The 25,458-nt window shown below is 41.6% G+C and overlaps 1 protein-coding gene across 10 annotated transcripts in view; it reads right to left on the reverse strand.

Moving 5' to 3' along the window:
• Nucleotides 1–5,081: 5,081 nt before the first annotated feature.
• Nucleotides 5,082–25,458, reverse strand: part of LOC127169368 (keratin-associated protein 5-8) — a 23,915-nt gene continuing 3,538 nt past the window's right edge. For 6 of the 10 annotated variants that reach the window (XM_051116688.1, XM_051116689.1, XM_051116692.1 and 3 more), the window contains 2 exons: nt 23,367–23,483; nt 20,170–21,148 (listed from right to left, as the gene is read on the reverse strand). In XM_051116688.1, the coding sequence (XP_050972645.1) occupies nt 20,654–21,148; nt 23,367–23,378 (507 nt within the window). In that variant the 5' untranslated portion in view covers nt 23,379–23,483 and the 3' untranslated portion in view covers nt 20,170–20,653. Of the gene's footprint in view, nt 5,442–5,647; nt 5,863–6,401; nt 6,619–6,714; nt 7,922–8,126; nt 8,390–8,733; nt 9,275–9,374; nt 9,679–9,774; nt 19,177–19,343; nt 19,475–19,566; nt 19,638–20,169; nt 21,149–22,093; nt 23,243–23,366; nt 23,486–25,458 lie in introns of those variants that run through there. The other 4 variants (XR_007828233.1, XR_007828234.1, XR_007828235.1 and 1 more) reach the window with 4 other exon arrangements.

The raw sequence follows: 25,458 nt of genomic DNA on the forward strand, positions 1-25,458 counted from the left end.
ACCTTTGTTTGATGTCAAGCTCCAGCTTCATTAAATAACTCCAAAAACAACATTACCAGCTTCACTTATTATAAACCAGATTTACACAAGTTCTTGAGATTAACAGAGGTTTAGATGTTGATGTCTGTTTAAAAGTAATAGTTTGGTCTGATGTCACCATTATGGCGATAAGCGTTTGCTTTACTGGCCAATTTGACTTTTGTTCAATGTTTTGTTTTTTTTTGTTTTTTTAGCTGCTGTAGCTATGTTTGTTATGATGAAAGCAGCAAGAGAAAATGTGATAATGTTTGCTACTTGCTGATGTTAACAATATCTTCATGTAACGATCTGATGAACTGATCTCATCTAGAGTTTAATCTATGCAAATAGTTTCATATTAATGACTGGAGAAATGTGTTATAATACCATAAGATCCAGCGGTCCTTTAATTAGATGATCTGTATTTCTGCCTAAAATTTTCAAAACACTTTGTTTACAAACCGCTTGAACCTATTGAATGCTTAGACACCAAGAATCAGTGTATGAATCTCAACAATGATTTCTGGGAGCCCTGGATGAGTTTTGTATGATGCACCCAGAATACACTGCAGCATGAGGCGTGTCACCATTGTTGAGATTCATACACCGATTTCTGATGTTTGTGTGAAACAGATTATATATATATATATATATATTTTTTGAATCCTTGAAATTACCTGTTTAAAATTCTGATGGATTTCAGTCTATAGAAGCATTACATCGCTATAATAAGAAACAAACACCACAGATTAGACTCTATATTAGGCAACACTGTTGCCAGTAAGTTACTGTAATTAAGATTTATAGTAAATTACTATTTAAAAAAAAAATCCAATTCATCAGTATACTACTGTAATTCATTAATTTTAATATAGATTTCATTAGAATTTATAATTTTTTTATATTGAATTCATTTGATTTTTGCTCTACATAGGTACTAATGGCTTTTAATTAAAACAGACACAATAATGACAAAATATCAAATTCCTTATTTAAAACACTGCATGTATAACACTTAAAAATACAGTCTTCCAGTGCTGGAACAGTGCATCTTCACCATTTCTCCTGTCTTAGGACATTTTGCAGTGCATTATGTTGTATCCTCTGGATTTATCCTCACAAAGAATCTTTAGGCATCAGAAACATAATGGAGAAGACAAGCAGCCAAAGAATACACAGCCATCTGCAAAACTCAGGTGCTGCTCCAAAACATGGCCACCACCTTTGCTCACCATCCACTTTGTTAGTGACAGAAATGTTTTTTTTGAAAAACAAGTAGAAATGGCACACTTTTAAAAGAGAAACCCCATAGAATACACAAATTTTTCAAAACCATACTTGTTCTCTTACCATCAGTTTCAGGGTGGCTGACATGTTCATGGTCTTTCTTGATGCTTCATTGCAGTTGCCTTTGAAACACAATACGAAAAATGCAGTAAATCTTAAATTCCATTAAAAATTATAAAATAATTCTAAAACTACTACAGTTAGCCTAAAACTTGTTTAACCTAGCTAACATACGATTTTAATTTCTCAATAGACTACTGGCATCTGAACAAAATTTCACATTAGTTAACCAAATGTTAATATAACATAAGCGTTGCTCATTAAAAATAATTTTAATTCGGTAAGCTGACAAAAGCCATTTGAAATGACAGCGCAGTTTACCATAGTAAAGTTTGTTACCACCAACTTGATGGATAAATGTTATTAGGTTAAACTGGTGTGCAAAAATCTGACAAACACTCACCAAACATACATATATTTTTAGCTTACTTGCCAGTCTTATTTTTTAGTAAGGTGCATCGACACAGTGTAGATGTTTTCAGGAACTCTTCCACTCTCGCAGGTTCATCCTTGGGCAAAACCCGAGGCGCTGCCCCACTGCTTCCGTGTCTTCCTTTGACGGGAGTGGCGCGGCGCGACTCGACAAAAGACAACATAGAACCCATTATATATACTACCTACAGTGGATGCGGACAATAAAGTGCTTCCCCGGTATATTTCTGACGTACAAATGTACTCCAAGCGCTTGCGCTGTTTCTGACATGAAGGACAAACATATTTTCCAATCATTACAAGCGATGTAACATACCAGTAGTCAGTCCCAAGCGGAGTTGCTTAATCATCATCTGCTCAGACCTTAAAAGATTTAATGATTTATTTTACTTCAGTTGATTTCTGTTGCTGAAATTATTGTAGTTCTTGTGTTTCTCTTTTCTTCAGTGATTCTGCTTGTTAACAGCAGGTGTTCATCACTAATGCTCAATCACCTTTTAATTGATCACTTAATTATCTAATTAACTTTAACTCTGCTTCAGTGTTAATTTAACTCTGTTTAGAGTGGGCCCAAATACAGAGTTGATTTTACTCTGGGGATTTTACTGTGTATGTGGACAGGGAGAGGAAAAGGCAATATATGCTTCTACTTGCTTGTTAATTGCATTGCTGTTTTGTATGCATTTTACTGTTAATCATTCATGTATATTATTTTGTTTCTTATGCAGCTATGTGGAGTTCATAAGGAAGAAGGACACCAGTGCAGGCAGCAAGATGGATGCCCTTAAGAAATGCATCTTGCACAGGAACCAGAAGGAAATTGGGGCTGAAGAGAGAAAAAAGTCATCCTCTGCTTCTTCTGCATCCCGGCCTGTCCTGCACACTTCACGTTTGGCTTCTCCTCCTCCCACCCAAAGCTCCTGTATGTGGACAGAGACTGCTGCTCTTCTGTGGGAACATCCAGAGCAGCTGCCATGTTCAGCCGCACGTGTGGCATAGAGCAGACAGAGAAGCTAATTGGACAGATGCTGGAGGCCTTCAAGGACACCAGGAAAACCATCTCCTTGATGGACCAGGAGAGGATGGACGTCATCTGGGACACTCAAAGGTGCCATCTTCCCCGCATCCAGGACCCTCCTGGAGTGCAGCTGTACACCCAGACAGTAAGTGTCACAAAGGGAGGGCTCACATTGCCTGTGTACCGCTGCGCTTGGGGGTCCAAATCCCTGGAATCCTTCTATAACCACCTCAACCGCATCATACCCGGTAAGATTACACACATCCACCTTGAGATGTGTTTTCATGTCATTTGTAATTATAAATTAATATAATTATAAATTAATATAATTATAAATTAATATAATTACAATATAATTACAATATAATTAATCTTTTTTTTTTTTTTTAAAAATCAGGAACAAGCACTAACCTGGAAAATTTCCAGGCTTATCTGCTTGAGGGTTTGGAGCGGTGGAAAAAGGACCGTGCTGCTGCCGCCGCCATCACACATGATGCTCCCTTGTTGCTGTGCTGCAACAGTGGCTCACTCCAGCACAGCCTCAATAAGCTCAGCCAGTGTCTTCTTGGCTGTAGTCTAATGCAAGACTACTCCAAGCCAAGACAGTACACAGGTTTGTGTCTATAATGATTGACTATAATATATATATATATATATATATATATATATATACACACACACATTTTTTTTTTTGTAATGCACAGAGCTCTGTTTTACAACCTTGTTTTCTTTTTAATTTTGTTTTGTCAGGCGAGCTCATCGGGGTGAAGTACCTGTGTGTCGCAGCAGTCCTGGGAGTTCATGAAGCGCTTTGGGTGGGACCCAGATGTTCCAGACAGAATCCCAGCGGACTTGGGAGATATAGAGGATGAGGGATTTGGGGATAAGGCAGAGGAGCAGGACCACACCATCTCCCCTCTTTTTTTAGTCTCAACCAAGGAAGCTATATGCTTATCTCGTAATTCACTGTCACCCTCTCAGTCCTAGCAGGACTTGCCACCTGAGCCCCAGGAAGATGTATGTACGCATACAAGCATCCTTTGCCATGCTGGAGGACTTTTTCATCCATATTATCTTATCTTCTTTCTTTTTGTTAGGTGTGCAGAGGACCAGGGTCCAGGGTTTGACAGAGTGGTGGACCTGGCCAGATACCAGGGGGCTGCTGACATTGTTCGGCTGTGGGACAGACTGCCGGACAGTGACAGACAGGGTGTTTCATATCCGCTGAGACACAAGGAGAGACTTTTGCAAGGCAGGTTTAAGGCCACCCACTCAAAAACCTTAACCTGCCATGGAAAAGAAAGCCTGAAGCAGTACATTAAAGTGCTCATATTATGCCATTTTAAAGGTTGCAATATTGTTTTATGAGACTCCTAAAACAGGTTTACATTTATGAAAGGTCAAAAAACCCTTTAGTTTTCTCTAAAAATAGATTTAATTTTACCTCATTTCTAAATGATTCGTAAATGACTCGTGCGAAGCAGTTCGAAGAATCAGTCTCTATAAACCCCTCACTGCTGTGATTGTTCAGATGGCGCAGTCCTTTATGATTGGTTTACCGCTTAGAGTGCATGTCAAAAAAGTGAAACGCCCATTGCCACACCAATTCGAGCCAGAGTCTGACGATGAAACAGTTTAAGTGGCTGATGGACAAGGAAGCACGGACTACAGTGGAAAGTGCTCACAATTTGGTTATGTAAGCGAACCAGGCACACCTCTATGTTGTAAACTTCAACACCGTATAATACATTAAGCAGCTTTCACAAGTTCAACTCATTTGAACTTTGAGCACAGTGTGCGTGCCAGTGGTGCGCTCCGCATGCGCTTTGGTCGACGCAGAAACAAGCCGTCCTCGAGCGGGCCCACAGCTGAACAACAGAACTACAGAAGTGTGAGTTAGCCGGTTAGCAAGACATGTGCAGGGTTGTTGCACAACATAACATACACAACTACATATTTTGAATGATCGCTCGAAAATACAATCTTTGTCGATCTTTTGGAAGTGAATATAGAACAAATGTACTCTCACAGCATAGGATACAGCGTCTTCTCTACATGACATTTATCCACATGGAAATTTTACTGTTTGTGGGCGGGCAAGTTGTTCGCGACGCAGAACGTGGGTGGACATTATGCAGAAGTGTTACTTCGTGATGTATAGCGGTAACAGAAAAAGATAAATTCCTGATGACTCGTTCAGGCGATTGTGAGCCGACTTTTTTTTTTTTTTGATAGACAATAACTATTTATCGTGCACTGTCGGCTTCACAACTTTGCAGATAGTTTATGTTTACATACAGCTACATGACACACTGCATTAAAGGTCATATTTTAAAATGCATACTAGGAGCACTTTAAACATTTGCACACTTTGAGCTGTAAAAATATAAATGACCATGCTTTTTATGCTTTATAATAATCCATTTTATTTTGCAGGTGTGTCCTGGGGCAGGGATCGGGTCCTGCACAGTGGCCTAATATTAGTAGAATTGTAGAGGCAGTATGTTTGGAGCTCTGCTCCATTTATCCAGCAGGGAAGGTGAAGTGGGGCGTCTCAACAAACTGCTGGACTGCCATTCTGCATGATGACCAGGCCATACGGAGACTGGTGGGGAACTACCCAGCACTGAGGGGACAAACAAGAATTCAGCTGTTTGAGGTCAATCAGCGGACGCTTTCTGTCTGGTACGTATAGTTTCTTTGAAAGCCAGCTATAAAAGTAATTTTACAATTCTCAGATTATGTTCGTCCTATTAATTGTCATTTCTAACAGGTACAACAACTACAGGAAGAAGATGGAGGCAGATGTGCTGGCTCTGAGTGTGCCCTTACCTCACATCAGCATGGTGTCTGACACCAACCTTCCTGTAGCCAGGCAGATGACGTCAATGCCCTCTGCACCTGGGTCATCACTTCAACGTTTCCCCTATGTTGTGTCCACACGACACGGTAGTGACCTCCTCCTCCTGCATCAGCACCCACTCTCTCCGCTCCACTGGCAGCATCCCTCTCTGCTCCAGCAGCAGGAACATCCATGAGCAGAACTACTCTGTGGAGGAAGAGGAAGGCACAAGAGCTTTTAGCTCAAGAGCAAGGGCTGCCCTGTCCCCAGCCACCTGTAAGGAAAGCACCAGGGTGGGCAGCTTCTACTTCTGTGCCACAACAACAAATTAACTAAGCACAAGTATACAAGTAAAACAGAAAGAAATAAAAGCAGAAACGGTACAACAAAATTAAAGATAATAAAAGATTTATTAAATAGTTCACACTAGAAAAAAAATAAAGGATAAAAAAAATAATGTAAACAAAAAGCTAATAAATGAGCAGCAGAAACAGTATAACAAATTAAAGACAATGAAAGATAAAGATAAGATAAAGATAAAAGCAGAAACGGTACAACAAAATTAAAGATAATAAAAGATTTATTAAATAGTTCACACTAGAAAAAAAATAAAGGATAAAAAAAAATAATGTAAACAAAAAGCTAATAAATGAGCAGCAGAAACAGTATAACAAATTAAAGACAACGAAAGATAAAGATTAATTAAATATTAAACCATTAAACCATCTTCTTCTAGGCTCTCCCAAAACCTTCTCCTCTTCTCACTTTCCTCCGCAGAAATAACTGGAGGCCAATGTGGTTTGCGGAACATCATCTTCCTCTGTTCTTTCCTTGAGGCTTCTGCCTTGCAGACACATAACCTTGTGTTGTTCATGTGTATAGCTAACTTCTTCCGAAGGTTCTCCCTCCATTCCTGGTCTATCTTGGAAAGGACAGGGGGCCATCTCTGCTCTCTTGCCATCTTACAATGTAAATAAATGTAAACGCTGCTAAGTTTCATTTCTCAACTCAAACTGGTCAATATTTCACACTCTGGGGCCACAACACTTATACTCACGTGAATGGGCGGGGCACAGGTGGGCGCAGGGGGCCAACAGAGAAGATTGGCTATCGCCGAGCCGATCTTCGGTTCCACTTCTTCCAATTACAATAAAATCAAAAACTATTCTCTACTCATAAAGATCAAAGGCCAGAAAGGTCATACAGGCACCTGTACATGACCCTACTAAGTTTTGTTATCTGTTCCCCACCCCCCCCACACACAGATTGGTCATTTTCACACCTTGCTGAGACATGCACTCTTGCAAAGTATAGCTAACTGTACAAAAAAACATGCATGTAACCTTGCAAAAAAATGATGTAGTTTTACTTTTAATTAACATCAGGCACATAAACACTTATGAAGGGATGAGCATGGTTTTACTACAGTAACCAGCTCAACTATGTATTAAAACCCAGTACACACAAAATGACTGTTGCTTTTACTACAGTACATCAAAGGGCAATGACTTTAAATTACTTTACAGTACAAAAACATTAGCAAATCCTCATATGCCGCTTTGTGCACCATCCTTTATTATTACTCCAACTAATGAGACAGACAGACAATCAAGCTGCATCAATCACAAACGTTTAGACTACAGCGGGTCCACAGCTGAACAACAGAAGCGTGAGTTAGCCGGTTAGCAAGACATGTGCAGGGTTGTTGCACAACATAACATACACAACTACTTATTTTGAATGATCGCTTGAAAATACAATCTTTGTCGATCTTTTGGAAGTGAATATAGAACAAATGTACTCTCACAGCATAGGATACAGCGTCTTCTCGACATTTATCCACATGGAAATTTTACTGTTTGTGGGCGGGCAAGTTGTTCACGACGTAGAATGTGGGCAGACATTATGCAGATGTGTTACTTCGTGATGTACAGCCATAACAGAAAAAGATCAATTCCTGAGGTCATATTTGAAATGCATACTAGGAGCACTTTAAACATTTGCACACTTTGAGCTGTAAAAATATAAATGACCATGCTTTTTATGCTTTATAATCATCCATTTTATTTTGCAGGTGTGTCCTGGGGCAGGGATCGGGTCCTGCGCAGTGGCCTAATATTAGTAGAATTGTAGAGGCAGTATGTTTGGAGCTCTGCTCCATTTATCCAGCAGGGAAGGTGAAGTGGGGCGTCTCAACAAACTGCTGGACTGCCATTCTGCATGATGACCAGGCCATACGGAGACTGGTGGGGAACTACCCAGCACTGAGGGGACAAACAAGAATTCAGCTGTTTGAGGTCAATCAGCAGACGCTTTCTGTCTGGTAAGTATAGTTTCTTTGAAAGCCAGCTATAAAAGTAATTTTACAATTCTCAGATTATGTTCGTCCTATTAATTGTCATTTCTAACAGGTACAACAACTACAGGAAGAAGATGGAGGCAGATGTCTGGCTCTGAGTGTGCCCTTACCTCACATCAGCATGGTGTCTGACACCAACCTTCCTGTAGCCAGGCAGATGAAGTCAATGCCCTCTGCACCTGGGTCATCACTTCAACGTTTCCCCTATGTTGAGTCCACGCAACACGGTAGTGACCTCCTCCTCCTGCATCAGCACCCACTCTGTCCGCTCCACTGGCAGCATCCCTCTCTGCTCCAGCGGCTGCTGCCCTCTCTGCTCCACGGCCAGCATCTCTCTGCTCCAGCAGCAGGAACATCCATGAGCAGAACTACCCTGTGGAGGAAGAGGAAGGCACAAGAGCTTTTAGCTCAAGAGCAAGGGCTGCCCTGTCCCCAGCCACCTGTAAGGAAAGCACCAGGGTGGGCAGCTTCTACTTCTGTGCCACAACAACAAATTAACTAACCACAAGTATACAAGTAAAACAGAAAGAAATAAAAGCAGAAACGGTACAACAAAATTAAAGATAATAAAAGATTTATTAAATAGTTCACACTAGAAAAAAAATAAAGGATAAAAAAAAATAATGTAAACAAAAAGCTAATAAATGAGCAGCAGAAACAGTATAACAAATTAAAGACAACGAAAGATAAAGATTAATTAAATATTAAACCATAAACACCTTCATTCAACAGGAGCAAGGGCCAGTTGCTACGCCAATCACAGTTCCACTGTTTTGCCTTCATACGTGCTGCAGAAGGCTTTGCCACCATACCGTGAGTGTCCATACTCCTTTGTCTTCGGCTGCTGGCACAGGCTGCAGGTAAATATCTTGCGTTCTTTTACCTGCTTCTCTGACAGGTCTTCAGCAATGGCCTCTTTTTTCTTCTTCCTTCTCCAAGCTGTCGTCTGAGGAACATCTCTGACATTGTCAGCAGCAGCAGCTACCCTCTTCTGTTCGGAAAGCCAGACAGATTTTCCCGCAGTCGTGGTACAGAAATGTTCACCTTGGTAAAAGCTGTGCCCAAACTCAGGTCTCTTGGGCTTTCCACAAAGCCTGCAGGGATGCCCCTTTGGATCCCTTCTCTGTGCGGTGGCTTTGCCATGCTTTAGGGCCTCCTCATCTTCTTTAGCCTTCTTCCTTCTCCTCCAGCTTTTTTAAGGGGATTATCAGTCACAGTTGATGGAGCAGGGAACACAGCTAAGATGCAGATGGAGGAACTGTAAAAAAACACACACACAAAAAAGTTATTTTAGACATTTGTTGACTTTCATATGACTTTGTACTTTCACATTCATTCATACTTCATACAAATTTTACCTGACACTCTAACTGTCTTAATTTTTGGAGGCCACTGCTTAGACGTGGATGGGGTGGCTTGAGAACCATCTTCTTCTAGGCTCTCCCAAAACCTTCTCCTCTTCTCACTTTCCTCCGCAGAAATAACTGGAGGCCAATGTGGTTTGCGGAACATCATCTTCCTCTGTTCTTTCCTTGAGGCTTCTGCCTTGCAGACACATAACCTTGTGTTGTTCATGTGTATAGCTAACTTCTTCCGAAGGTTTTCTCTCCATTCCTGGTCTATCTTGGAAAGGACAGGGGGCCATCTCTGCTCTCTTGCCATCTTACAATGTAAATAAATGTAAATGCTGCTAAGTTTCATTTCTCAACTTAAACTGGTCAATATTTCACACTCTGGGGCCACAACACTTATACTCACGTGAATGGGCAGGGCACAGGTGGGCGCAGGGGGCCAACAGAGAAGATTGGCTATCGCCAAGCCGATCTTCGGTTCCACTTTTCCACTTCTTCCAATTACAATAAAATCTAAAACTATTCTCTACTCATAAAGATCAAAGGCCAGAAAGGTCATACAGGCACCTGTACATGACCCTACTAAGTTTTGTTATCTGTTCCCCATCCCCCCCCTTTTGTATGTGCTCTTTTGTGAAAACTCAAGAATAAATGCTTATTGAAGAATGCCTGGGAGAACCAATATAAATGAGAATCAAAGAAATATTAAAATCCAATTATATTAAAGTCAACGTATAAGGTTTTTCCTGTGACTATTTTTCTCTTCTATGAATTATTTTGCACAGTAAAAAAAAAAAAAAACAACTGTGATAAACCAAACTAAATTTTTAGGGTCAATAAAAGCAAATGTTGTGCAAATATCCCCTTGGACATCACTTTTGGCCACTACTGTAAATCTAACGAGTGTATTTTTGTGTTTTAACAGCGCTGTGCCAGTTGATGTTGTTTTTTTTTCCCTTTCCCTTTTTTGTCTTGTAAAAGATGGATTACAGTGCCCAGTTCTGCAGGGAGACCTCCAGTGAGCTCACCCTTAAGCCCTCACCTGAGGCAGTGGCTCTTGCTACTGCCTACAGGAAGAATCCCACTCCAGGACACTTTGGCCTCCTCCTTCACTCTCGCAGCAGGCCTTTCGCTTATGTGGCAGCAGCGGAAGGTGTCCCGTCCAATCACCAGCTAGTGCTGAGTGAAAGTACCCTGCAGTTTGGCCAGTAACGGGGTAAATCCTTTAAATGGTTGCTTTTCAGTGATATTGGTTATGTAGCCATGGTGCTGGCCATGCATCAGCGGGAGCGTGAGGGCGGTGACACCACCCAGCCTACTGTCATGGGCAACAAATACGTCTTGCTGCGGTACACTGGTTTGTTTCCTGATGTGCTGGCTGCCATCACAGAGCAGCTAATTAGACAGGGCACCAGCCCAAGAAGACCAAGTCCTTGTTGGATTTGGTGACTTTACCACCATTTAAGGACCTTTAAGGACCTTTATGAGGCAACAGACCGCAGCAGAAAAGGGTATAGAGCTCTTTAACTGACTATTGCCAGTTTTACTTGATCTTACATCAAACTGATAACTTCCGGGGTTCAGACACACTCTCTGTTTAAATCTAAATTAAAGACGCACCTCTTCAGCCAAGCATTCACATAATGTTTCTCAAAACCTTGTACTTCAGTTATACCTGACCAAATGCACATGATCATTCTTTTGTTTGGATTGAACATCACTTTTGATTGCAAACTTTTGATTGCAAAATTTATCACAACATAATCATTGCTGTTGACAGTGTTGTGGCTTTAACTAATTCTGTGTTCCTCCATTTCAGGTTCGTAAAATGGGGAAAAGCAGAGTGCCCATCCAGGTACTAAGATGGAACTTCTGCAAAAATATATAAAGAGAAAAGACTCTGAGATGTTGCCAGAATCTGCGCTTTTGCAAATGGTTAGTCAAAATCATCAGCAGGAAAAAAAAAAAAAACGATCCACACAATTTCTCTTTTTCCTATACAGCTGCTGCAATGTTTCTACATTGCAATTTATTGTTATCAAAAGATAATGTGCATACCATACATTACATAAATGATTGGTTAATGAGATGTAAAGAGATGTTTTTGTTGTCTAATAGAACACCCCGGTTTTTACTGTAGTGGATGTATTAACACATTGTGCTATATTCTTTATTGTGCAGGCTGTCCTGTGATAAGGAAGTCATCAGGATGATGCGGGGGCACACACTGGGAAATAGTGCCAATGCCCTGTATAGGCAACTGTGTCAGGCACAGAAAGCAGTAAGTTTGCCAGTCATCAGAATACCTCTCTGTGCTTGTTAATGTCCCACACCACAGACACAACTTCAATGTTAGTAGAGATGCAGGCTTTTCACAATAAGTCTTTTTTAAACACCATTTCAGGTCACTAAGAAGCTCGCTGGTGAGGCAGCTGGAACAGCAGCATGGGTGACAGATGTGGGCAATGAGTTTGGGCAGGCCCTCATGTGTGTCCTTACGGTGTCAGAGGGTGATAGCCTGCTTGCCATGTGCTCTGGAATAGTGGAGTGCGACCGCAGAGCTGGAGAAGCTCTTTCAAAAGTCCTTTATGTAGACCGGGACTGCTGCTCTACCACGGGCAAAAGCAAGGCAGCTGATGTTTGCAGAGTGTGACCAGCTGGCTGTCAGGTTGGATGTGTGGCACCTTATTCAGCAGTTCGCAGTAGAAGTGAACACAGACAGCCATCCGCTGTACAGTGTCTTCATGAAAAACCTCTCTGCTTGCATCTTCAAGTGGGACGCTTCAGATATGGAGAGGCTAAAGGAGGCCAAGCGGTCAACAGGCTGCCAGCCCACCTACAAAGAGCTTGAAAGACATTGCTGCCGCTGCACTCGAGGGGTTCAGGAGACTAAGCAGCTTGTTGAGAAGCTGCTTAAAGACTTCAGGGGGGCGACAGACACAATGGGAATCCAGCTCTTGGACCAGCAGAGAATGCAGGATCTTTGGCCACATAGACTGCATCCAGGACCCCACGAGTGTACAGTTGTACAGTAAGACTGGACAGGTGACCAAGGGAGGTGTACTTCTGCGTGTGTACCGCCGTGCATGTGGCTCGACGTCCCTGGAGTCATTTCACCTGCACCTGAATCGCTTTGTGCCAGGTTTGTAATATAATGTTATAATAGACTCTATGCACGAACGCTGCTGACGTATTTCCGGTAGAATCTCGGTCAGCCCATTTACTTCCGCATAGCGCATTCTAAAGCTAAATATACGAGCGGCAAAACTCTTTCATAAGATTAATTTGACAGCGATTTATAATTTAAGTATTACAATATAGTATTATATAGTTATACATTATAGTAATTACCAGAATGGCCCATTAGTGAAAGCTTGGGCAAAGGATTAAAGACAGTAAAACATTTGTTGAAGATTGATGATTTTAGATTTATTTTCGTAATAAATAATATAAACGTATATTTTATACAATGTTGCCTGCACTGCAGGAATGCAAACTTTTAAATATAATTAATAGTTTCAATACAATACTGTAAACATGTAACTATATATAACTTTGAACAAATGCAATGCAGTAATGTAAACATAAATATAACTGAACATTTATAATGCAGAAATGCAAATATAAATAACTTTGATGCAGTGTTAAACTTTTCATCTACGGTGATGTTGTGTAAATACAATATTAAATGATTATTTGTGTTCGTTTTTTATGATTATTATTATTATTATTATTTTGGTGTGTGTGTTTTCTACACCTGTAGGCATTGAAATGAAAATAAATTGAAACCAAACCAGTAGGTGGCAGCAAAAGGCTGTTTGAATAAGTGAGTTCAACACCTCCCAAACTATGCGGCTTCTCTGACTTCCTCATCGACCTGAAAAATGTCGCCCTCACGCAGATCTCTCCTGTCACCTGATCCTTACTAGAAACTGAGATATTATTTATAGTTAGTAACGTTCATAAAGTAAAATCCATAATGTATATTAATAAAAAAAAAAATCACATAAGATGCAATGTACATAAAATGTAACTAGATAGATATATAAATAAATAAATACATACATACATACATGCAAAGACATAAACTGTGAGAAACGAAGATGGCTAGAATCGATATTCGTATAACATTATAGCATGAGAATACTCGCCCTCAAAATTGTCCATGTAATTCGAAATATATCATTTGAAGCCCTTCTCTTTCTTACTGCTGAGCTGATTGCCTCACGATACGATTAACGTCATTTACTTTTATGCAGGGAAGCTCTTGTAAACAGCGAGTGAAGTATGTCATGTTCTCCTGCTCCAGTTTCACACAGTTATAACCAATAGCGAAAACGGCTTCCGGTGCTGCACCGGATGTAACTGAGCGGACTGAGACCAAACGCGGAAGTGATCGTGCATAGAGTCAATTGGCTTGTGTGTGCACAAGTCAAGTGTTTTCCTTGGTAATGACTTCTGTCTTTGTTTTCAGGTACAAGTGCAAATGCCTTGCACTTTCAAGTGTACAGTGGAATGAAGTGTGTGGAGTTGCTGCAGCTGAAGTTGGCTGCAGTTGAAGTTGGCTGCAGGGAAGATATCTGCCACAGCAGACAAATGCAGCAGTACCTAAATGTCTCAAGTGAGCAGCTTCTAGGCCTTAAAATGGTGGAGGATTACACCAGACCGGGTGAATACACAGCTATTGTGTTCATGCACATTTGTCACATACACACAGAAGCTGTTTTTCACCAATGCGCTGTTAAAACATCCGTGTTATACACTGTGTATTTCTACAGGTGAGCTCACTGGCGTTGAGTACTTGTATTCACAAACCAAATGGGCATTTGAGAAAGACTTTGCAGTGGATCCTGACACTCCAGATGGGCTTTAAGAGGAAGACCTGGAGGGTGATCTGGATGGGGATGAAAGGTTTGAGGACTTGGATGAGCCCCTTGAGTTTATGGACCTCATCTGCGATCCCCTGCAGCCCATCCCCTGCTATCCTTGCAGTCGGATCTAGAGTCTTTCTTTCCTGGGACAGACCAGTATATTTATTTTTATGTACAGGTGGAGAGTCTAAGACCAGATGGCCAACCTGGTTATGACAACGTAATTAAGTTGGTCTGGTTGACTTGCGCCATCAGGGATTCGTCACGCAGCAAAAGGTGGACAAGATTATCACTCTGTGGGATAACCTGTCAGAGTGGGCAGGTTCAAAGTCAGTCACTCAGCAACCAGCATGACCCCTGGCACAGAGAGTCTAAAGCGGTAAGTTTCCAAATTGCCCCTTAATTTTTGGATCATTCATGTTTTACGACTTTATCTAATAAAATTGTTTTCTAGCAAGTTCTGTCTTTCCTTTGCACTTTCAGTTACTTGGCTCCAATTACAAAACTTTGTTTTTTTTTTCTTTTTTTCACTCTATTATTTTTATTTGACTAATTATGTCAGAGAGATTCTCAAAAAAAAGTTCTATGTGTCTAAAAACATGACAATGCTGTACAGTGTTGTTTATGTTCACATATAATCTGTTTCATCATTTTGCTTGCTTTCTTACTTCGCAGCTGCTTCCTTGGTGAGGAAAGTGGACCGGCTCAGTAGCCCAACGCAAGCCATCTAGTTGAGGCCATCTGCCTGGCTCTCTGCCGCATTTACCCTGCTGGTCAGACCGTCACTGGTGTCAATGTGAACCGGTGGGCTGCCAACCTCTGGGACTACCGTACCTTCAGGGATGTAGTCCTGGATAGCCCTAGAATCATGGCCAGGACTAAATTAAAGCTTTACGAGCTTAACCAGTTGATGATCTCACAGTGGAAAGTTAAATTAATTGTTAATTTTAGAGGGAAGTCCTGCAGCAAAACGTTGAGCCCTTTACAGCTCCATTGGTGGCCTCCGAACTCCTCCCACCAGTGCTGTCAAAACTTCCTGCACCAATCAAGCACGAACACACAGCCTTTGAGTTTGCCATCCACGAGTATGCTTCTGGACAGGCAAGACAGCACGTTTGGGGCCAACGTCCTCCAATGACACCCTCTCTTCCATCCACTGCTGCACCTGCTGCAGCACCTGCTGCTACAACTACACCATTTGCTGCACCTGCACTTGCTGCTGCAACCATACCTGCACCACACAATCAAAGGGTGCCCAGGACCACAACTTGGCGGCAAAAGAACGCAGAAGAGGCAGCCACAGCAGCCAGATCACAAGGTCTGATATAAAAGACAAACCCCGGAACATTTGTTTTGTCAAAAATGCGGCCAGCCAAAAACTAAAGATTTTGGCCACTGCCATTTTTTGTGCAAAGGCCTCTGGGAAGACTGTGGCCCAGTGGCTGGAAGAAGTCAAAAAAGGACAGACATAGTTTCAACAAATAGTCCAAACGATCATAAATGCATTCTTTCAATAGGTTTTGTGTTACAAATAATTGTTGTACATAGTTACACATTTCAGAAAAAGTTTTAGTTAATATATGTCTACAAATAAAGAGTTGTCTGTGTATGTTTCTCATGACCTGCTACAATAGTGTAGGAGGAGGCCAGTACTCATGTGGCAACAACAGGTTATAACGTCAAATCACCAGCTTGTGCTGAACGACAGCGCCCTGCAGTTCAGCCAGTACCGGGTCAAAACCTTCAAATGGTTGCTATCCAATGACTAGGGATGTAACGGTATGAAAATGTCCTATCATGATTATAGTGACCAAAATTATCACGGTTATCAGTATTACCACGGTATTGTTAAAATGTGCTGGAAGTGTTTGAAAAGTACTGACACATAAATTACTTCAAGTTTTACATTTAAAAATTAACAAACAACAAATAAAATGACTTTTTGTTTACCTAATCAGTAAAACAATAACAGTACCAATGATGTCAGGATTTTAAATGACAACATGACTGACAACCTATATGGCATGTTCAAATATCTAAAGTAAATGATCAAATAAAGCTTTGAGAACGTTTCATAAAAGGCAAACCTCACATTTCAGCCTTTAAATAAAGAAAGGAGTTAAGTCAAAATAATAACTGATTAATAAATGATTATATGTTTTTTTATCTGCTCCATAAATCTTATCTAACTTATCTGAATTGTTTAAATGTGTAGAATCCACATAAGTTTGTTTTTCATCAACTGGTCAAAATATAGGCTACAGCAAGGGCATGACAAACGGTCTGTTTTTTGGCCAGACAAAAACTGCACACAAGCTGAATGTAAATGTAAGTATCTGTAAATCCTCTGTATGACACTAGATGGCGCTTATGGAAAAGCTGAATACAGCTGTTTTCATGAACTTTGTGGATAAAGCAGTATTGCGATCAAGATCACTACTTTAGATGTTACATAGAGTAAAGATGAAAACAAAATGACATCAGAATCTTTTCTGAAGACAATCAGAACCTTCAGAGTTACATTCGTATAATTCATTCATATATTCATTCATTTGTATTATTCCCGATTTATGTTTCTGCCAGTGGGCAACCCAAAATTGCAAAGTGAAATGCATCAGAGACATTAGAGAGCACCAAGTTAGAGAAGGCACTGACACACCAGAAGACCAGGTGCTCATAGGCTTTGGCAAATTTGCTAGTATGTCCTTCAAGGACCTGTATGAGGCCACAGCCCAGGACAGAAAAGGGTATAGTTTACATGTCTAACAGAGGATGCACGCAGTTAAGAATGTGTTCTGTTGGGGCTGGAGATAACTGTCTGCAACACCATAGAACGCACTAGCAAGCTTTTGGAACAACATTTTCAGATCCTCTGACATGTCGAATATCAAGGGAGTAAGCCTGTAAAAACAAAGATCAACGAATGAGCCTTTGATTTGGGCAATGAAAAGAACTAAGAAACGTCAACGGGTTGTGATTCATGTAGACCACAATGGGTTGACCCGAACCAACATAAATACTGAAATGTTGTAACGCCCAAATCAAAGCAAAAGCTTCCTTTTCTACAACAGAATAATTCAAATTATACGAGTTAGACTTGCAAGAGAAGAAACTGACAGGGCGGACCACACCTCACACTCACACACTTTGAACACTGCCAACTTAATATCATAATCTTTGCATTCTTCAGCAGTCAAATCAGAAAAAGCTAATTGAGCACAGTTTGTTTTGGACCAACCTTGTATTTCAGAGACATGTTCAAAAAGAGGGGGGGGACAAAAAACATCTGGATCATGTTTATGGAATTTAGGAACAAGTTTTACATTTTGATGAAGTGGGAAACTTGCACAAGCACCAGATTCCATTGAACCACCACTATCCACCTTCCTGTACATGCTGAGTTTGCTCCATTTCAGCTGGTAAAATTCCTTTTTCCATCAACTAATTTTCCAACTCAATCCTGATAGTACTTTCTATAAATCTCTTATCAATTTTAACCTCATAAAACTCGCAATTCTTAACAGTTGTTCTTTTGTGCATTTATTTAATATGATGCGTGTGAAGGCGATTTAGCAAACTTTTTAACATCAGCCATAAATATTTCACAGACCGCAAGCAACTACTTGTGCAATCAAACACTCAGAGTTTTCCCCATCTACTTTTCCCAAATACCCAATCTATCTAACTTACTAGACCCTAGTCTTCATGCAGTTACCGGCGGGGGGAACTTTAAGCACATAAACCCAATGGGAGAAACTGCAACTGGTTACCAGCGACAGTTCACAACCCCATGGAAGTGCTCCCGAGACAACCGCTACTACCCGCTTTCACCACAACACTACCAAAACAATAAAAACGACATGTCTCAAAGGAAACAAGTCGCTAATCCTAACCGGGAAAAACCCCAAGTAAAACAAACAAATTTGCACAAGAGCCACTTACCCGTCTGTGACTTCGAATGGCAATCAATTGCAATCAATCACTTTCAGGTGCTGCCCAACACATGACTAAATTGCAACGTGATGTCAAACTATTCAAATAGGATTTCCCTCAAAACGTTGCGAGCAAACCAACGTTTCAAACTGTTCAAACGAATAAACGGATGAAGGAATATCAAATATTTCAATCATTCTCACACTAAGAAATCAATTGTACTACAAAGAAGACGAGCCCCAATTTGTTACGCCCCATGGCTCGAAAAGGACGTAACAAAATACGGGGACACACAAGAAAGTGTGAATACACTAAATTTATTAAAACAGAACTATACAGAAACAAAACAATGTAGCATGAGAGTCAGGAATCAGTGGTGTAAAGTTAAGTGAATGCATGAACATGTAATGGGCTGTAGGAATGTTGGATGTGTAAAATAAAACAAAGTTAACAGAAACCAAACAAAATCAAATCCCAACTGCAGCCCGCTGACAAGTTGGCATACAGCCTTTTAAAAGGCCAGACAGGAATCCAACAACAGGTGTCCTCCATAAACCCATCCGAGGGCAATCAGTTGTGAGGCGGAGCAATTCCACAATTCAACCCAGGGACGACACACATACACATGGGTCGTCACAAGGACCATCCAGATGTACAGCTGTATAGGAAGGGCTAATGCAGTGGAATGCTGCCAATAGGGTCACTGCAGTTGAAGATGGCAGTAGGAAGAACATCAGCTACAGTGGCTATAGCAGTACCTTAATGTACTGAGCCAACAACTTTTGGGCATCAAACTGGAACAAGATTACACCAGACCAGGTACTGTGTTCATAAAAATAAGACATTTGTCTGTATTTCAGCCACGTGTTGTTAAAACATCAGCATGATACACTGTGTTTCCACAGGTGGCCTCATTGGTGTGGAATACTTGTATTCCCAAACCAAGACAGCATTTGAGGAAGACTTTGGTGCAGGTCCTAGTACTTCAGATTTGGAATGAAGACCTGGAATTTGATGTGGAGGGGAATGAAGGGTTTTAAATTTGAGAAGACCTTTGAATTCAAGGAGCTCACATTAAGTCCTCTCCCCACTGAAGAGCAGTCAGTGGCCCTATAATGTCTGAAATATAAATATAAAACATATTTATATGGTATCTACAATGATGACTGACCTTTTTTTTGTGAGGACAGTGGGCTTTGTTGATTTTGCACTGATGACTTGAAAATCTGTCACTTTTGCTTCCCACGATGTCTTCTGCATCTTTATCAGATGAAGGATGCATTTCATATGCTTTTCACGACACTGTAATAAAGATGTAATCTAACTTATGTTACTGAACATTTTATAACATTTGATTTGCAAGACAAATATGAGAAGTACTTGGTGACACTTACAGATTTCTTTCTGCTCTGTCCAGTATTGGCCTCCTCCTTCCTTTCTATGCCATTTCTCCCACTTGTTTTTCCTTAAGACGAAAGATTTTTAAATCAATCTTGCAATGTGACAATATTGAAGGCACAGCACTTTAAATACAGTTTTAATACAATCATAAGTTTGTCAAGTTCTCATGAGGCTAATTACATGTATTTTTATATCTAACCTGAGTGACGGCTCTTTGAAGACCCATTGCATATTTTTTATTAGGCTCCTTAAAATTAAGAAATCTCTTCAAATTTCTTTCTTCGTCCATCAACTCAAGGTTGTCTGTCATATATTCCTCAGTGCTGCTTCATATATCCAGTATCCCAAAAATCCCCTTTAGTCCAACCACAGCAACTGTTGATCTCCTTATTCTTACTCAAATTTTCATCTTCAATATTTGTTGCTAGTAACGGGAAAAACGAGATCAAATGTAGTAGAGATCAGCTGTGAAGTCTCTTGCTTTACATGCATCATGTTGCACATTTACCTTTTCTCCATGGATGCCCTGTGGCATTGTAACTGTTACAGAATGAGGAATGAAGCGTGAAGCAGGCAGATCCATTTGCAAACTTTTATTAGAGGACATCAACAAAGACATGGTCATAGCAGGCAGGGTCAGAACAATGGCAAACAGGTGTATAGACAGCAAGACGAAAGAGTAGTCTGTAACACAGGCAAGGGTCGGTCCACGGCAAATGTTATCCAAAGGGCGAGGCAGTTGCTGTCAGAGTAATCCAGACAGGCGAGAGTGACAAAAGGCAGGCAGTGAGACAGATAAGACGTAATAATGCGAGGATTCAAGACTAGGATGACTAAGAACAAGACTAGACTCGAAAATAAACTGACTTAGGCTATGTACAGTTGCTAACACACACAACAAGTGTTAAACGCAAACCAATACTCCGCACAACTGACAGGAAGTCTGGGGTTTAAATAGGGTCTCTGATTGGTTACAGGTGATGGCCACAATGGCTGATGAGGAATGTAGTCCGGGGTGTGGTGTAACAGTCAGTGAGATGTGAATGTCACAGCGACCTCTGGTGGCAGACAGACTGACATTCAGGAGTGGGTTCGTGACAGAGCCGAGAAGAGAACCCAGGCGAAGCTGGCAGGACAGACAGGGCTGAGGACCACCACAACAGGACAGACGGACCAGGAGCCCTCCAGGGCAGTGCAGGCGGACCAGGGGCCCACCGGAGCAGAGCAGGCAGGATGGGCAGGGCTGAGGACCACCACAACAGGACAGACGGGCCAGGAGCCCTCCAGGGCGGAGCAGGCGGACCAGGAGCCCACCAGGGCGGAGCAGACAGGACAGGCGCTGGAGGAGGCACGGGAGCCTTCCAGGGCGGAGCAGGAGGCGCGGGAGCCCTCCAGGGCGGAGCAAACAGGACAGGCAGGGCTGAGGACCACCACAACAGGACAGACGGACCAGGAGCCCACCGGGGCGGAGCAGGCAGGACAGGCGCTGGAGGTGGCGCAGGGGCCCTCCAGGGCAGAGCAGGAGGCGCAGGAGCCCTCCAGGGCGGAGCAGGCACCTGCATCATGGACTGGGACCTGGGAAGAACAGGGACAGAGGAGGCAGACAGAATAAGGAGAGAAGCAGAGAGTTCATAGGGGAACGCTGCCTCCATAGGAGGTTCTACAGCTGATGCTAACACCTCTGGAGGCATTGGCGCAGCTTCTCCGACCGGACAGGCCTCTGGAGCTGACTCGTGGTCAGACGAGACCTCTGGAGCAGACTTGGTGACAGACGGGACCTCTGGAGCAGACTTGGTGACAGACGGGACCTCTGGAGCAGACTTGGTGACAGACGGGACCTCTGGAGCAGACTTGGTGACAGACGGGACCTCTGGAGCGTAGTGTGCAGCCCACATACTGAGAATGGTGATCTCCATCACAATGGCAGACATGACATGACGAAGCTCTGGGAGGTCAGACGAGACCTCTGGCGCAGACTTGGTGACCTCTGGCGCAGACTTGGTGACAGACGAGACCTCTGGAGCGTAGTGTGCGGCCCACATACTGAGAATGGCGATCGCCATCACACTGGCAGACATGACGTGACGAGGCTCTGGGAGGTCAGACGAGATGTGACTAGGCTCTGGCCAGACAGACGAAACGTGACGAGGCACTGGGTGGTCTGACGAGACGTGACTTGGCTCAGAAACAACAGCAATAACTTGACTTGGCTCATTAAGAACTGCTGTGACTTGACTTGGTTCGTGGAGACCAGCTGTGGCTGGACTCGGCTCATGAAGACCAACTGTGACGTGACTTGGCTCAGGAAAATCCATCTTGACTTTGCTTGACACAGGAACCACAGTTTTGACTTTACTTGGCTCAGGAACGGCAGCTGTGACTTTGCTTGACTCAGGAACGACAGCTTTGACTTTACTTGGCTCAGGAACAACAGCTTTGATGTTGCAACTGTGACGCGACTTGACAGAAGAAATAAAGCTGTAGCTTTACTTGACACAGGAAACATAGCTTTAACTTGACTTGCCTTAGGAAGAGCAGCTCTGACTTGACTTAACACAGGAACGACAGCCGCAGCTTGACTGAACTTCGGAAGAGCAGCTCTGACTTGACACAGGAAACACAGCTTTAACTTGGCTTGGCTCAGGAAACACAGCTGTAACTTGACTTGACTCTGGAACAACAGCCGTAGCTTGACTTGACTCTGGAACAGCAGCTGTAGCTGGACTTGACTCGGGAAACACAGCTACAACTTGACTTGACTCGGGAAACACAGCTTTAGCTTTGCCTGGTTCAGGGGTAGCAGCTGTGACGTGACGGAGCTCCGTTTTCGCCGCCATTTTGTGAACAGGCTCCGCCGTCGCCGCCATCTTGTGAGTGCGCACCGGCGCAGCTGCCCTCTTGCGAACGGGCACCGCTGTCGCCGCCATTTTGTGCACAGGCTCCGTTGTCGCCGCACACCCTTGCAGTCTTGCAGGGTCCATACCTGGGTGATGTCCGTGTGAAAAGTTGCTGGGTCCTTGTGCAGCCAAGTATTCTGTTACGGAATGAGGAATGAAGCGGGTGGATCCATTTGCAAACTTTTATTAGAGGACGTAGACGAAGACAAGGTCATAGCAGACAGGGTCAGAACAATGGCAAACAGGTGTATAGACAGCAAGACCAAAGAGTAGTCTGTAACACAGGCAAGGGTCAGTCCACGGCGAACGTTATCCGAAGGGCGAGGCAGAAGAGTAATCCAGACAGGCGAGAGTGACAAAAGGCAGCCAGCGAGACATACAAGACGTAATAATGCAAGGATTCAAGACTAGGATGACTAAGAACAAGACAAGACAAGACTCGAAAATAAACTGACTCCGTACAGTTGCTAACACACACAACAAGTGTTAAATGCAAACCAATACTCCGCACAACTGACAGGAAGTCCGGGGTTTAAATAGGGTCTCTGATTGGTTACAGGTGATGGCCACAACGGCTGATGGGGAATGTAGTCCGGGGTGTGGTGTAACAGTCAGTGAGATGTGAATGTCACAGCGACCTCTGGTGGCAGACAGACTGACATTCAGGAGCGGGTTCGTGACAGTAACAGCTCGACATTAGTTAATTTGTGTTCCACTGATTGCATTAGAGAAATTCCTAAATCTGCTTTGTCAAACCATATACTGCTTTTTCCTGGTCAAAAACACACAATACAAAACTTAGTGACAAACAGTGCTACTGTGTCAATATATGACTTTGTCTTTGATTCCAATTTTTTTTTTTAAGTGTTAGATATTAAATTCTCAAAGAAACTTACTTCCTTTTCCATTCTTTCTCTAGGACCTTTAAACTATCCTCAGCATCAGTAAACTGCTTGTCCTTGTTTTCATGTGGTCTGGTTGTGTATGGCTTCTGTCTTCATTTGTACTAAATGCTGAGAATGTAACAAAGAGGGACGTTAGACATTTAAGAACCAATTATACACAACATGTAAGAGAACCGTGTATGAAACGGTGTATTAAACATTTATGTGTGTGTAAATTTTGATCTGGCAGTCCAGTTCTGTGGAACAGATATTGTCTCATATGATAGTGGGTGTGGCCACAGCGCTACAAAATTTCACATTTATTTCATGTTAATACACTGCTCTCATACGGAAGTCACATAGATTGAAATATATAAGTAATAAATACATTTCCATGTATTTAAATGTATTAAAACTAAATAGAAGAAAACAGACCTTATACTTATATGCAAGTATATTTTTAAATACATGTCAAAAACATACACAGAAATATTTGATTTTGGCCCCGAGATACAACTATTTAAATATCTGGAATCTGAGGGTAAAAAAAAAAAAAAAAAAAATATATAATAATAATAATAATAATAATAATAATAATAATAAATAAATAAATAAATAAATAAATAAAAAATAAAAATCTAAATATTGAGAAAAATCAGCTTTGAATGTGTCACCTTTGAAGTACTTAGCAATGCATATTACCAATCAAAAATTACGTTTTTATATATTTGCGGTAGAAAATTTACAAAATATTTTCATGGAACATGATCTTAAAATGTCAATCTTGTGGACATGATAAATTCGTTTGCAACTGAGAAATACATTCAGGAGGGAAACACCTTTTACACAAAAGTTATGGTTTTATTAATATTTAGTAGTTGCTTAGGCTATTGGAGGAACAGAAAGCTCTCAGATTTCACCGATGTGGCTTGTGCTGGGCAAATGGGGTCAGAATGCGCACAGGCAAATTTTGATCTACAGGCAAAATTAATGCAAACATGATCTGTTATGTTTTAAAAGAAAGTTTGGTTAACTGTTGGGGAAAAACATCTGGGGCCGGTTGCACCAGCTAGACGTAAAAAAGCTGGGTGTAAGCCCTATGCTGGGCTTGGCAACATCTAATTTTACAATAAATATTTACACCTCTTGCACCAGCTAAAATTACGACCAGGCGCGACTACGCCCGGCGCATCCACACAAACACATTCTCCCGCAGTGATAGCTGAGATGACACCCACGCTGCAATGGCTACAACTACTAATATAAAACTGAATTGCTCAAGACATCATAAGTGAAGCCACCGCGAAATAATTTCATTAACGAAATATTTCCTAATGTCCGCGTTTTTGTAACAAGGTCTCCCTGCACATTTCCATGACATATTTCTTCAGACTAACACTAAAAATAAAGGCAACAGTTTAAGTAAAATATAATCGATGTAATACAATTCTTCTCTCTAGAGTTTTTTTTTCTTGCTATCGGGTTTATGTACAATAAATGTCTTTCCTGAGGTAAATGTGAATTTACGTGACAATTGTGCATTTTAGCCTCCTGACATCTTTCTGTGGCTGAAAAAACACATTTATAAATTGTAGAGTTTGTGATAGAATTTGAAAGCTGATACTTTATTTCTGATTAAAAAGCAAGCACAAAACTTACTGCGATTATTGGATGGCATGAATGCTGCAAATGATGAGACGAATTAAAGACGTTCAGTATTTCCAAGCATTTATACTGTCCCAGCAAGATGTCGAATAGAAACATTAAGGAAATACTTTAAGACAGGTATATACCGTTATCAGCATGGTAAAGTAGATTCATCTCTCGTTCTCTGAGAGAATTTGTGCCGTTAATACGGTGTTAGCCGTAGTTTCTTTTTTACTTTCACAATTCTTGCGCAAAGTTTGTGCGTTGTTTGCATGTGTGCTTGACCCCTCCCTATAATAATTGTTTATAAGCCACATTATCCTACCCGAAAAGACCATAAACGTTACAGTTGGCGTCTGCAATAAGTGATTAAAAACGAATCATGTCCGAGCAAATCGTGACTTTTCACTTTACGCCTCAGACGTAGCACTACGCCGAGATGGTGCAACAGGTATAA

This window comes from Labeo rohita, chromosome 8 (assembly GCF_022985175.1).
Source record: "Labeo rohita strain BAU-BD-2019 chromosome 8, IGBB_LRoh.1.0, whole genome shotgun sequence".
In the NCBI taxonomy this organism is placed as follows: Eukaryota; Metazoa; Chordata; class Actinopteri; order Cypriniformes; family Cyprinidae; genus Labeo; species Labeo rohita.